General features: G+C 28.1%; 1 protein-coding gene across 1 annotated transcript; it reads right to left on the bottom strand.

The window, feature by feature from the left end:
• Positions 1–533: 533 nt before the first annotated feature.
• On the bottom strand, positions 534–3,160 carry LOC114189240 (probable N-acetyltransferase HLS1-like). Its single transcript, XM_028077959.1, has 2 exons — positions 2,606–3,160; positions 534–2,442 (listed from the first exon to the last, which is right to left on the bottom strand). Exons 1-2 carry the CDS (start codon positions 2,777–2,779, stop codon positions 1,447–1,449), a joined length of 1,170 nt encoding a protein of 389 aa, XP_027933760.1. The 5' UTR covers positions 2,780–3,160; the 3' UTR covers positions 534–1,446.
• Between the last annotated feature and the right edge of the window lie 10,123 nt (positions 3,161–13,283).

Genomic DNA, 13,283 nt, shown 5'->3' on the forward strand with positions numbered 1-13,283 from the left:
GCAAAGGTAGCTTCCTCCACTTGACGACAAGCACTAAGTCCAAAACAAATGACAGAAATTTTGACCTGCGTAAACCTTTTGGTTTTTGGCTTTCTATGGAGATAGATAGTACTGCTGAATTACTAATCAAAGTGGTCCTGAGTCTACCTTCAAGTTCAATGTTTCTTCAATTTCTTCAGTTTCAGAGACCCTTCTTTTTCAGGCTACTAAGTCTAGGTGCTCTCTGCATCTTTAGGTTTATTTCGGCACACTGGTTTTGGAGAGAAAAGAAGGACAATGCATGGCCCTTGGCTTAGAAAATTTAGTGTGAAATCAAGGAAAACTTTCCTTGCTCAAACCCAAAGTGGTCTAAATGTCTATTTTATCAAATGTGGACAGAAAAAATTTTGGAAAATTAAAGGAGCATGACTAAAGCCACAACCTTTGCATATTCTAAGCTTAGTTTCAAATTTGATAATGAAATTTAACGTTTTCATAAATTGTAAACTGTTTTGACTGAAAAATATTGATGATGAGAAATGAGTCGATAAATGTAATGTAATGTCTCAATCATTTATTGCAGAAGTTTCATGAGTGCTATTCCATGGTCACACTGAACAGAAGTAGAACAATTACAGAATCTTTCTAAATACAAAGCCACTAACTTTAATAGTCCAAGTCACTCTTTATATGGTTCTAACAAAGAGCAAGGTCCCTAGCTAGTTAACCAACATTTGCCTTAATGGTAAAAAGTGAAAACCCAAGCAAAGTCTCTCTCTCAGTTGTGTTTTTGGGTGATTCCAACACAAGCCTTGGAAACTTTAACATTCCTCATGCAGTTAGGGACAACAATGCTCGAGCACAAATGAAGAAGAAACCAACCCCTTGACAGTCACATGCATTTTTTCTTTCCCCCTTTATCTTGGAACAGAAGCTGTCTAACTCTGACTTGAATGGAATAGAATAATGGTTACTTTCATGATCACACACTATGTATATAAAATGGCTAGAAAGTAAATCTCTTTTTCTTTTCTTTTCTTTTTTTTTTCAGTGATGACATACATGTTACGGAGATGATATCCCAATGAGATGCGACAAAGTGAGTGAGGAGGGTCCAGCTAAAAATTTTACCTGAGGGGAAGGAACAAAGTTTGGACCACCATGGTGATTGAGTAGTCAGAGTCATGAGGCAGAAGATGGGAATTGCAAAGAAGGACACCAAAATTATGGATATCTTTTGAGATTTTGTGTCACCGATGTGAAAGGAACCAGAGAAAAACCCCCACCAAGAGAGATGGATGGACTTATCACACAATACATGAGGTGGGTTTTGGTTCTTGGAGAAAGCTAAGGAAAGAAAAGAAAGAAAATTAAGGTGAAGATATTTCCAAGCTTTTTCTTGTCCCCCCTTTTATTACTCTTTTTTTTTTTTTTAATATATGTGTTTTTTTTGAGATCATGCATTAATTAAACCTCTCTTGGGTCTACAAAAAGAGCTCTTGTTGGTGGGGTTTTGGTTAATTCGTGGAACTTGTTATTTGTCCCTTCATTTTTCAAGGGCTTTATGCACCACAAGTCCTCTGGGCACGAGAGCAGTTTCCAATGTGGAATGTGATGGTTGAGCTCGTCTCTTCCTCCAACTTCAGTCACAATGATCTTGCAATTCTCATCCTTGGATTCTGCAGCCATGTTGTGTACGAATTGGCACAAGGCTCTCACCAGCTTCCCTGAGAATGGCCCTTCATGGTGCACCCCATACATGAAATAGAACCCAAATGGGTTGAAGAAATCAGGTATGGTTGGAAGTTTCAAACATGGGAAGATTTTATCAATCAACCACCAACTCTTGGTGCATAACAAGCAAGAGAATGGTGCTTTCCCAAGCCTCAGTTTGAATATCTCCCCACTGTTCCATACACTCAGCATTGCCCAACTATTAGGGACTTGTCCATCTGACCCAAAATCCCCCCAACCAATATCTCCCTTCAAATAAGCCACCCATGTCCCCAAACTCAGCTTGTTCCTAAGTATGTTACCTATGTCATTGGGAAAAAACTCTGTGGACCCCATGAATCTTCTGTAGAGGTATTCGGCTTGGTCAACCTTCAACCTTGCAATCTCAATGTTGGGTGATACTTGAAAGCAATGATGGTTCACAGGGTTCACAAGAATTGCCGGAGTCCTAAACTTGGTGTAGCCAAACTTGTCCATGAAGAGACTAACCGAGGCTTGGTTGTCTTTCTCTGTTGCCATGTATGCATAGTCCACGTCCTTGGAACTGAACCATTCTTCTAGCCTTCTCACAAGGCTTGAGCCAATCCCTTTTCTTCTGTGGTGGGGTGATACCCTTAGGCCAAGGACATACCCCACCTTTGCCAAATCCTTCGGGGGATGACCATGAACAGTCACCAGCTTTATAGACCCTTGAATCACACCAACCAGTTCATTCTCCAACTCTGCCACCTACCACCAAATTCAGCAGTTAGTGGTGGACATGATGATCAAACAAGAACAATGAGAATTGTGGGAATTGCGGGAATTGTAGCACGTACATATAATAATAAGAAGAAGAAAAAGAAAGTGTTGAAGCCATGTAGTGGCTGGCATAGTATTGTATATCACTTACCAGCATCATGTACATTGGACTGTTCCGAATCCTACAAATGGGGTCACCCATAGTGTCTGTGAAGAGGAACACGCTTTCTGATGGCCCTACCTCGCATCTTCTCTCAAGATCTTCCACTTGAGCCCTATCATATTGCCCCTCGTAGCTTCTGATTCTGAACTTGTTGAATTCCATACCCGAAACAAAGAGATTTCGAGGATGATCGGAAGGTGTTTGATGTGTGGTGATTGAGAGAAAGAAAAGTAAAAGGGAACGAACCCAAAGCTTAACAAGGTACGCGAGATACAAATAGCAAGACAGTGCAACCAACGAGAAGTAATACAAGTACTACAACAAGAATGGTTTGGCATAGACTTCATTATGATAATGATTTATATGCAGGAGGTAGAAAGAAAAACAAAATACAATAAAATACAAAAAAAAAGGTGGTGGAAAGAGAGAGAAAGAAAAAGGAAGAGTGGAAGTAGAAAGAGAGAGATTGAAACTAGGGAGAATGTTCTTTATCAGATTCATCAATAACCTAGGCTTCAATAATAATAGTAGACAAAAGTTAGATTAATAATGGAATGTGTTTTTTGTCTCTAGCTTTTTGTGTCCACTCCTCCTATTTATATAGGTTAAGGTATTGTTATTTTTATATGTAAAATTAAAATCTCTCACATCACCTAATTTTCATTATTCATCTTTCTTTTACCCTTCATTTTGTTTTTAGTGATTTCCACACTATCTCTTTAGATTAAAACCTGGACTCCAAGTTTACTTTCTCCTTTTTCACCCATAATTATGACTCCAAATTCATCAACTATGCAACCCACTATGCTCCAGCTTTTGATTGACTGTCATTTCCCTAGCAATTCAAAAGAGAAGATAATGGACAACAACACCAACAAAATGGTACAATTATTTTTCAAATTATTCAAAATAAGTAGATTTTAAAATAGATTGAAGAAGTCGTGTTAATTGAGTACAACTTCTTTACAATAAAATTATTTTAAATTTTTTTTAAATCTGTCTGTTTTGATGATTTTGAAAAATATTACACCATTTTAATGTTTTTACTATGATAACACTTCAAAGATGAAATTGATGATATATTTTCCCTTTTAAAATCAAGCGTGCATCTTAGCTTTTTCAAGAGCAACCCATTTGAGTTTTCACTTTCTGAACAATTTTATATCATTTTGAAGTTTGGATATATATATATATATATATATATATATATATATATATATATATATATATATATATATATATATATATGTTCCGAAGCAAGATGGGTTTCCCTAAAGTGACTTTTGTTTATGTTCATAGGAGTGACTCTCTTTCATTAGGAATTTAGGGCAACCTTTTTCCAATAATTTGGAAATTCATAATTAGGGTAAAGCAAAGCATGTTTAGTGGGGTTTAACTTTCACTTTCGAATCTAATGTCTAAAGACAAAGGGGCCACCCACGGCCACACAACACAACACAGACAGAAACATATCTCAAATAAATTAACACTGAAAAAATAAATAAATAAAAAAAACTCAAGTGTTGCATTGTTCCCAAAAGCTTCATTAAATTAATGTCCTGTCATTAACTTATGAATCCCTAATTCCACTTAATTATGTTGCTTTAGCTAACACACCGCTTTGCTTCTACGGTTTACACGTAACCACCCATTTATAATCTTAAATGATTAATTAGGTTTTGATGGACTAGTCTCCAATATAATATTGGAATGATTAATTTAATTAATCAATTGATTAACGAATGAATATGTGTTGTTAAATATGGTTGATTAGTGAGTAGATTCTGGTTTATGAAAGTTATTTAATAATCTGCCGACTTGTACGGAACAAGATTAAAACTGCATATTTGTAGTCAAGTCACACGCACTTTAGTTTACACAGTCTATTCTTTTACACTGTTTGAAAGTGGGAGAAAATAAATATATAAATTAGAAGATGTTTGATTATAGGAAAATTAATTTTGTGTCATGTATATTCCTCAATATTTTTTATGTTAATTTTATTTACAATATAATAGAGTTAATTTTCTTAACAAATATTTTTCTTTCCAAGGACCAAACCCAGTCTCGTTTGATAAAAAGTAAGCATGCACTGAATAAATCTATTAAAAAATTTAAAGAATTATGAAAATGAAATTAAGTAAAAGTAATTGGTATTAATATTAAAAATTAAAGAAAAGAAAACAAAAATCAAGTGATGTTTGTGATAGGGTAGGGTAAATATTTGTTGTATAGTTTTGTAATGCGTCAGCGTCGTACGAAAGGCGTGCAGCGTGGCGTGCGTGAGCCTGAGGTTAACCTAACGTCGATCCACACAAAAACATAATAATACCAAATCTTATTTTAAAACTATTTTCTCTTTATTTAATATTATATTACTTTTTTAATTGCGTAATTTCTCAAGACAGGTTTATAATAAAACAAATGTGGAGTAAAAAAGAAGAAGAATCAATTTTCTGAAGGAGTTAAAGTTTTATTAGAATAAAAAAACATATTCTCAATTATTATAGTATTAGAAATTCTCTTATTTAGCCCATGTGACGAAAAAAGGATCACGACCTCTCTTTTTATCATAACATGTTACGAAGGCTTAGAGAAAATTTTTAGAACACATGTATGAGTTATATTATGAATCAATTTAAAAAATATTTTCTGGATAGAATATTTACAAATCTAATTTAGAAGGACTTTAAAAAATGTTAATATTCTATGTCGATTTTTACCAGCCCATAAAAAGTATTTTCTTAGTCGATTATTAGTATAACCATAAATGTTAAAACATTTTAAATAATATCGTATAATCAACTGTACAAATAAAAGAATTGAAAATAATTTCAAGATTTTTTTTTTGGCATAAACAATTTAGATAATCCTGTAGAAAATTCAAATGTTCATTGTAGATTTGATGGTTAAAAAGTAAATGTAAAAATTACTTTTTTTACTTTTATTTTTCTAAATAATCTTTTACTTTTAGAAAGTCTAAATTTATATATACTCCATCTTTAAAATAATTAATTTGTTATTCAACAATAGAAAACCATGTAAAATAATTTTTCAATTTTCGAATTATGATATTAAAAGACCAAGTTGATATTGTTTTCAATAATCAAAGGACTAGTTGAACAGATATCGATCTCCTGTGGTTTAGGAAAGTGCTGTCAAATGTTCGGACAACGAAATCTTTTACATATTGTTTTATATTTGTTAAAATTTATACTTTATGTTCTAACTTATCTAATTTAAAATAAATTAATTTATTTGTAGCTAATAATTTATTATATAATTTTATTCAAGTTATGCTTCAAAATTATTTGTTATCTGAGTTTACTTGTTAAGCAATTACTAGCAAATGATTTTATTTAAAATTAACAAAAATTACAAAAAAAATCATAGATATATGTTTAAATATAAAGAAAATCCAATACTCAGTGTATTTTTTTTTCTAACTACCACTTTGATTTAAATTTGAATAAGAATTGTTACATTAAACAAAAAGAATGTTGGTTGATTGATTTATATGTCCGACACTTCTCCTATTTATAAGCAATGGGTTATGCAATAAGTGGCGTATATAATCAGGGATGAAAAATTCAAATAGAAAAAGAAAACGACTTAATGAATGTTTAATTTAAATTTGGAATGAGCTTTTTTATCATTCAAACTCATCTTGCTTTAAATTCACCAAATTTTAATCTAACATTAGGTTAAATTATGAATTCTAAGTTACATGTCAAAATTAATTATAGTTTCAAATTATAATTTTATTTCAATTAATCTAAATAGAGAGTATATTTTAAATCACATTCTTTTATTTGAGGTGTACATATCAGAGCATAAATTATAATGGGAAGTTCAATTTTAATTAAGTATGATCATGAATAAAGAAAAAATTCAATTGGGCGGAATGGTTGGTAACAAGTGAAGACAAGAAAGTGACGATATGATGACAAAATTAATCTTAGGAATTGTGATTCAAATAATAAAAAATATATAAAAGAGACTTACTTTGAGTTTTAAAAAATATAATCTACATAAATTAAATGAGAGCTTTTACAAGTTAATTTATAACAATTACATACATTATATTAAATAATACGTGTAAATATAAAAAAAATTGACAGATATATCATATATCTCTAAACTTTTTATAAACAAATACCTACATTAAATAAGTCAAGTCTTCATCATAAATGTATTTCACAGGCACATTGAATAATTCCAATTATATTTTAATTACACGTAATGAAACTGTTCCAAACTCTACTTCGTTTTTTATTTATCTAAACACATTGAATAATTCTAATATTGTGTGTTTGAATAGTTAATTTTGGTTCTTCAAAACCTATTTATAAGTATATAATTACCGCCGCAAATTTGCATGAAAGGTGTCAATACTTGTTTTTTTTTTTACTCATAACATGCATGCATGGAACTCATCTACCTTCATGCATTTTCTATCTTCAATTATTTTAAACTTCATCAGTAGTAAATAATGAATATGATGAGAGTAAAACAATAAAATTAAATGCATGTAGAAGTGAAAAATAATAACTAATTATTTTTGTAAATAAATAATAAATTATTATGATGGCAGAAAGTGTGGGTCCAAGTGGACATGAATTAGAAGCAACAGAGGTATTGGACGGTGGTGGCTGTGCTTCATAACCTTTTTGCATAAAAAAACAAACAAAACCTTCACAATTCGATACACATCAACACCAATCATCATTGCCTCACAAATCAACGTCACACATAGCAAACTTTTAAATATAATTTATTAATGTTTACATAATAATAAAATAATACAATAATAACGCCTATATATATATATATATATATATATATATATATATATATATATATATATATATATATATATTATGGATATACATTACTTTTTACGAACTTGAAATGTATATTATTGATTATTGATGGTAATCTAAATGAAAAAGTTGAACAAGTTGAAAATAGTGTTAAGTTTTTTTATATATTTCGTTCTAACAATTAGTTTAGGCAAGTATACTATGATTTGAAATATTTTTGTTTGAGAAGAATTCTATTAATTTTGAAATTTACCTTTAAAAGAAAATTATTAGAAATATATATATATATATATATATATATATATATATATTTCTATACAATTGAAAAAGTTAAAGATTTTACTTAGATCTAATAAGTACGATCGTCAAAACTGGTTCGAATCTATATTCATATCTAGTCAATGCAGAAATTTTCGAATTCAAATAATAATTACATACGAGTCTATTTGTTATTCTTACTCACTATATTAAATAAAATGGTATTTCCAAATAAAGAAAAACACAAATTTTTTAAATGAAAGTATTAACTTATGAACTTTAAGTAAATGTAAGAAAGTTAAGAAATATATAATAAAAAAAACTTATGAACTTTGAGTTTATCTCAAATTTTATGATTGTTAAATTTCTCCTATGAATCTTTTCGAAAATCTGACTATCATTTCATGTTTTTGTTTTTGTTTGGGTGAAGATAAATATTAAGAAAACATCATAATACAGAATCATAAGAAATACACCAAGTATGAAAGTGTCGTTAATGATAGAATATTGTTTTAACAATTAGTTGTAGTTACATCATTGGAACTCAAAGATTATAATTTATACGTTTAAATCAAAATATTCTCTCTCCTTTTTTTTTATCAGAGATATCCTGTATAATATATAGTAGTATGGATGAAAAAGTATTTTAGATTCTTATGCCAAATTCATGTAGTCCATCCTCTTCTAAGTTGTATTATTAAGTTGTGTGGTTTTCAATAAATAAATAAATAATCATTATAAACAAATTTTGAATAACAACTAATTTTAGTGACAAAAAATAATTAATTATTATAGTGATAAATTTAAATGTCAATTTAAAAATTAAAAATTATTGATAACTAAAATAGTTTATATTATAAATTAGTTTCTAAATTGAACATTATAACTTAATTATTAAAGAAATTAGTTCCTAAATTAATTTCTAATTAAAAAATTGGTCTCTAAATATATTTGTTGTCACTAAAATTAAATATTATTTAAAAGTTTCCTCGTAGTGTATAACTACATTTCTTATATTTATACAAAAATTTATTATATTTGAAAAAATTGTAAAATCTGTAAACCCCTCTATTAGATTATAATAATAAGATAAGATAATCAATTAAATTTGCATTTTATGTTTTATACATGGTATACTTTATTTCACCATTTAATATGTTTTTTAACTTGAAAAAAAAACTAAAAATTAAATTATGTTATAAAGAATAGAAATCAAGTATTTTATGAAACAAAAATACAAGATACAATTGAGATATTTAAATATATTCAATTTTTTTTATAAGATGAGGGTTAGAAATATGAGTTGAAAAAATAGAAATCGATAACATACAAGAGAAAAAAAAAATATTAAGAGACATTAAGTCTTAAGGCTTTTTATTGAATATATTGTCTTAAAAGTAATTCATATTTAAGGAGAAAAGCATTAAAAATTCAAGCATAGTTGAAAGTCTTACATGAATAAATATACAAACATTAAGCTTTAAAGTCTCCAAAATAAAAGAAACATAAAAAACTGTGAACAACGACATCCATGGAAAACAAAGATGTCCATATTGCAATGGGAAAAACATACTCTCGAATAAATATGCAAAACAAGTATGAAATAATATAACGAGGGCAATATATTATTTATGGAAACATATGGGTCCATAAAAACCTTTGGTAGTATAATTATTTTTTCAATTATGTATTTTAAAATTTGTGTATAGTACATTTCAAATGTCCTTTTTATTAATTAATTTATTAATATTGATAAAAAAAATTAAATTTCAAGATTTTATGCTGAAGATAATGTCATATAAGTATCTCATTCATCAAAAGTCATTAATATCCCTAGTACATAATTTCACACGTTTTTTAGGTTTTCTATAAAAGAAATATATTAGTGTAGCGAAGGATTTTAGCATCGTTTATTTTCGGCATTTTATTTCACTTCTCGAATCAAAGCATATCAAGGTGAGTAAAAATAGGATTTTTTGGCTTCATTTCTGAATCGAAACATAGACTTCAACTGAGGATTCAGCGCCTCTAAAACCAAAGTCCAAAATATTAAAAAATTACAAAAGTAAATAAATAAAGGAATAGACTTCGATTATGAAAAACAAGCAAAACCTATTTGACTATAGGCTTCCGTTCCTTGGGCAATAGATGTGGTCTTTAAAAAAATAAATTCATTGAGTAACTTTCATATTATATTAAACAACCTAAAAAATTAAACTAAAATTTAATACTACCAAATGAACCAGAAACAAGTAACATAGTTAAAAATTGAGGACTAGTATTGAAATATAGATTTTCATGCTTTTATGAACATATATAAAAAGAAATAAGTCAAACATATCATCATATCATTTTTAAGGTTTCGAATAGGGAAGTGCAAACCAAGGGACATAATTTAAATGATTCTCCGTGAAAAAACATCAAAGTATGTGAATTATTTAAATAGTGAACAAATGATGAACAAAGAAACAAAGACAATGAACTTGAACAATTAACATAAAAAACCTCTTTATGCGGGCTGAAAACACTAGCCCGCCCCGCATACTCCTTAGCCTGCGGGTCTGCGGGCCGGCCCGCTTTCTATTTTTAATTTTTTTTAAATTTTTATGATAAAACTTTCAAAGTTTAAAAATTGAAAAACTTTAAGAAGTTCACAAAATTAAGTAAAGACTTTGGGAAATTAGATGATAAATTGATAATTCAACATTTTCATGATATTCATATTATGACATACACAATGTATTCTTTATATTTTAGCACATTACAAATTACATAATACTTGTCTTTTCCAATTATACAAGAATTTGAAACGTTAATGCAAGAGTCCATAAATGAAGTAATTAATATACACAAGTGCAATTTTTTTTTATTTTATGCGGGCTTGCGGGCCGAGCCTATGCGGGCCTGTGGGCTCGCTACCCTAGCCCGCCTCACATTTTTTCTGCGGGCCTGCGAGCCGAACCGACGGACCAGACCCTAATTGTCACCCCTACTTTAAACATGGTGATGTGAACTTGTGAATGAAGGAGAGAAACCAAGAGAAAAATCAATAAGAAAAAGTAAGAAGAGAAGTTGTGAGAGAAGAGAAAACCTAGAAACGAAGAGTTCATAATAATGAGAGTCTAAAAATGTTGTGACAACGAAATAACTTTCTAAATATTTAACTTTAGACAGAGAATAGACTTCGTTATTTAAATAGCTAAAGTTTATGATAGTGCAAATATTTAAAAAATTGTCGTCGATAACGGTTTTAAAATATTTACACGATTATAAGTTACGGTTTTATACTAGTATATATAGGCTTCAATTATTTTAGAACTAAATCTTATAATTCTGGAAATAATTTCAAAAATATTACCATATTTTGGAAAACTTCTTGTTTGTTTTTTTTTTAACCAGAGTCTATTAAGTGATTTTGAATATATTTTTTGCACTGCTATATATATAAATAAAAGTGTGAATAATTGAGAACTATGTAATCCTAAATATTTCCAAAAACAACATTTTAAATTTGGTTGTTATTTTTTAATTAATAAAATTTAAAACTACACTAATTAAGTTTTTTTTTTAAAGATAGAATAGTTTCTAACATGTCAAAATTCATACAATTTTATTGGCCAACACCTAGTAGGAGCCGTATTGGATTTTTTTTTTTTTTTTATATACAGAAACAAATATTTATATTAGCAGAAAGCTATCTTGGACTCTTATTTTATAAAGTACCTTCTACTTTTAATGAAATGGCTAATAGAAAAAAGTACAATCAACACAAAAAGAGTATGATATCTTAATTCAATAATAGTAAATATACATATTTTTTTGTTTCCTCTTTCTCATCATTATAGCTCATCACATATGTTTCTTTCATTCTGTTTTAAATAGGTGTACGATTTCCATTTCCCTTCTTAATTATAATACACTTTTTATAATTTTTAAATATGCATATAAACTATTGCTCCCACAAATGCATAAAATAATATATAATTAAATCATTAGGAGTTTGATTTCCATTTTTCTTCCATTAATTAACTGTGCACGATATAGTTGAGATGTATAATTGGTTCACGGTTATTTTAAGTTACTAGATATTCTTATTGAATACTTACTTTAATTTAAATTAAATCATTAATGAAATTGTACATAATGTTTCTAAAAGACACTAAAGATATTTTTCCAACTAGTAATTGAGAATTAATATATTCTAGATATTTAAGTTATTGAAGTGTGATCAATGGAAACCAATCACAATGCATATACATCACTAAACCCTCACTACAATATTATAAAATATATGTTTCATAAGAATGTATTTCTCTTATGAAAATAAGATAAATAACCTTTTCTCGATCTATAATAGTTTGTAGAGAGCAAACAAACAATGAACTATTTCAATCCATTACTTGAACAAATAATGTAAGAGAAAGAAAGTAAACTATATAACAGCTGACAGTCAAAAGATGAAAGAAGTTATTAACAAAAAGAAAAATAAAGTAAACAATGAAAAAAAAGGCACAACTTAAATATTCATTTTAACTGGCAAAATATAATATAAATTTAACTTGAATTTGAAAAACTTCTAAAAAATAAGTTTTCCTATAACATATTTTTCTTGTGGTGATTTCATTGTAACTATTTTCTTGTTAAGAAATTTTCTTTTTTGATTTGTCATTTTAAAAACGAATGCAGCAGTAACTATTTCATGGATTATGTCCTTAAAAAATGAGAAATAATAAATAGTGAAGAGAAATCACGATGAGATAAATAAAGGTTATAAGAAAAAAAAAATTAACACATATAAGCGATATCATTATCTGTACTTCTATTTTTTATGTCAAAATTTTAAACACTTACGTAGTATTGATTTTCTTGTACAAAGACAAGGGATGTTTATATATTTAAGATAAAAACTCCCAAATATATATTTTTTCAGACAATGAATAGTAGTATTGTGAGAATGTATTTCTCTATAGAATTATTCATGCAAAAAATAAAGTCTATCCATGATTACATTATAATAATAATAAATAAATAAATAAATAAATAAAAATAATACTAATAATTTTTGAAAAAATAAATCTTGATAATATACACACACACACACACTAATATTAGATACATAACATTTGTGTAAAAACTATGTTAATTTTTATTTATATAAATAAAAGACAAAAATTACAATTAAATATAACTAAATTATAATATATAAATAGATACAAATATATATAATCTATAATACAAGTCTTACTTTATTAAACTAGTTTTATATTTCCTGTGATAAATTCTCTTATAATAAAGTAAGAAGATCATACACAATATAGTAATCTTTTGTATGTAAAAAAAAAAAAAAAAACATTACTTAATCTTGAAACAATCAGAAGATATTAGAGTAAAAAAATAAAGTGTTAAAATGAAACATGATGGTATTAGCTTTGTTATTAGAAAGTGATTGGAGAAAGCATAATAAGCATGTTGAAGCCCTGATCTGATCCTTTTGTCTTTTTCTTGGCTTTTTTGTATATAGGCTTTACATATACATACACTTAGCTTTTAACCCTCTTTGTTCCTTCCAACTACCATCCTTTTGG

This window comes from Vigna unguiculata, chromosome 6, assembly GCF_004118075.2.
Source record: "Vigna unguiculata cultivar IT97K-499-35 chromosome 6, ASM411807v1, whole genome shotgun sequence".
Classification (NCBI taxonomy): domain Eukaryota; kingdom Viridiplantae; phylum Streptophyta; class Magnoliopsida; order Fabales; family Fabaceae; genus Vigna; species Vigna unguiculata.

What these genes read in the sequence shown, in the direction of transcription:
- LOC114189240 (XM_028077959.1), bottom strand. Translation starts at nt 2,779, where the DNA reads ATGGAATTCAACAAGTTCAGAATCAGAAGCTACGAGGGGCAATATGAT. An exon ending in GTCCAATGTACATGATGCTG is followed by an intron (nt 2,443 to 2,605) that starts GTAAGTGATATA and finishes ATTTGGTGGTAG; the next exon opens with GTGGCAGAGTTGGAGAATGA.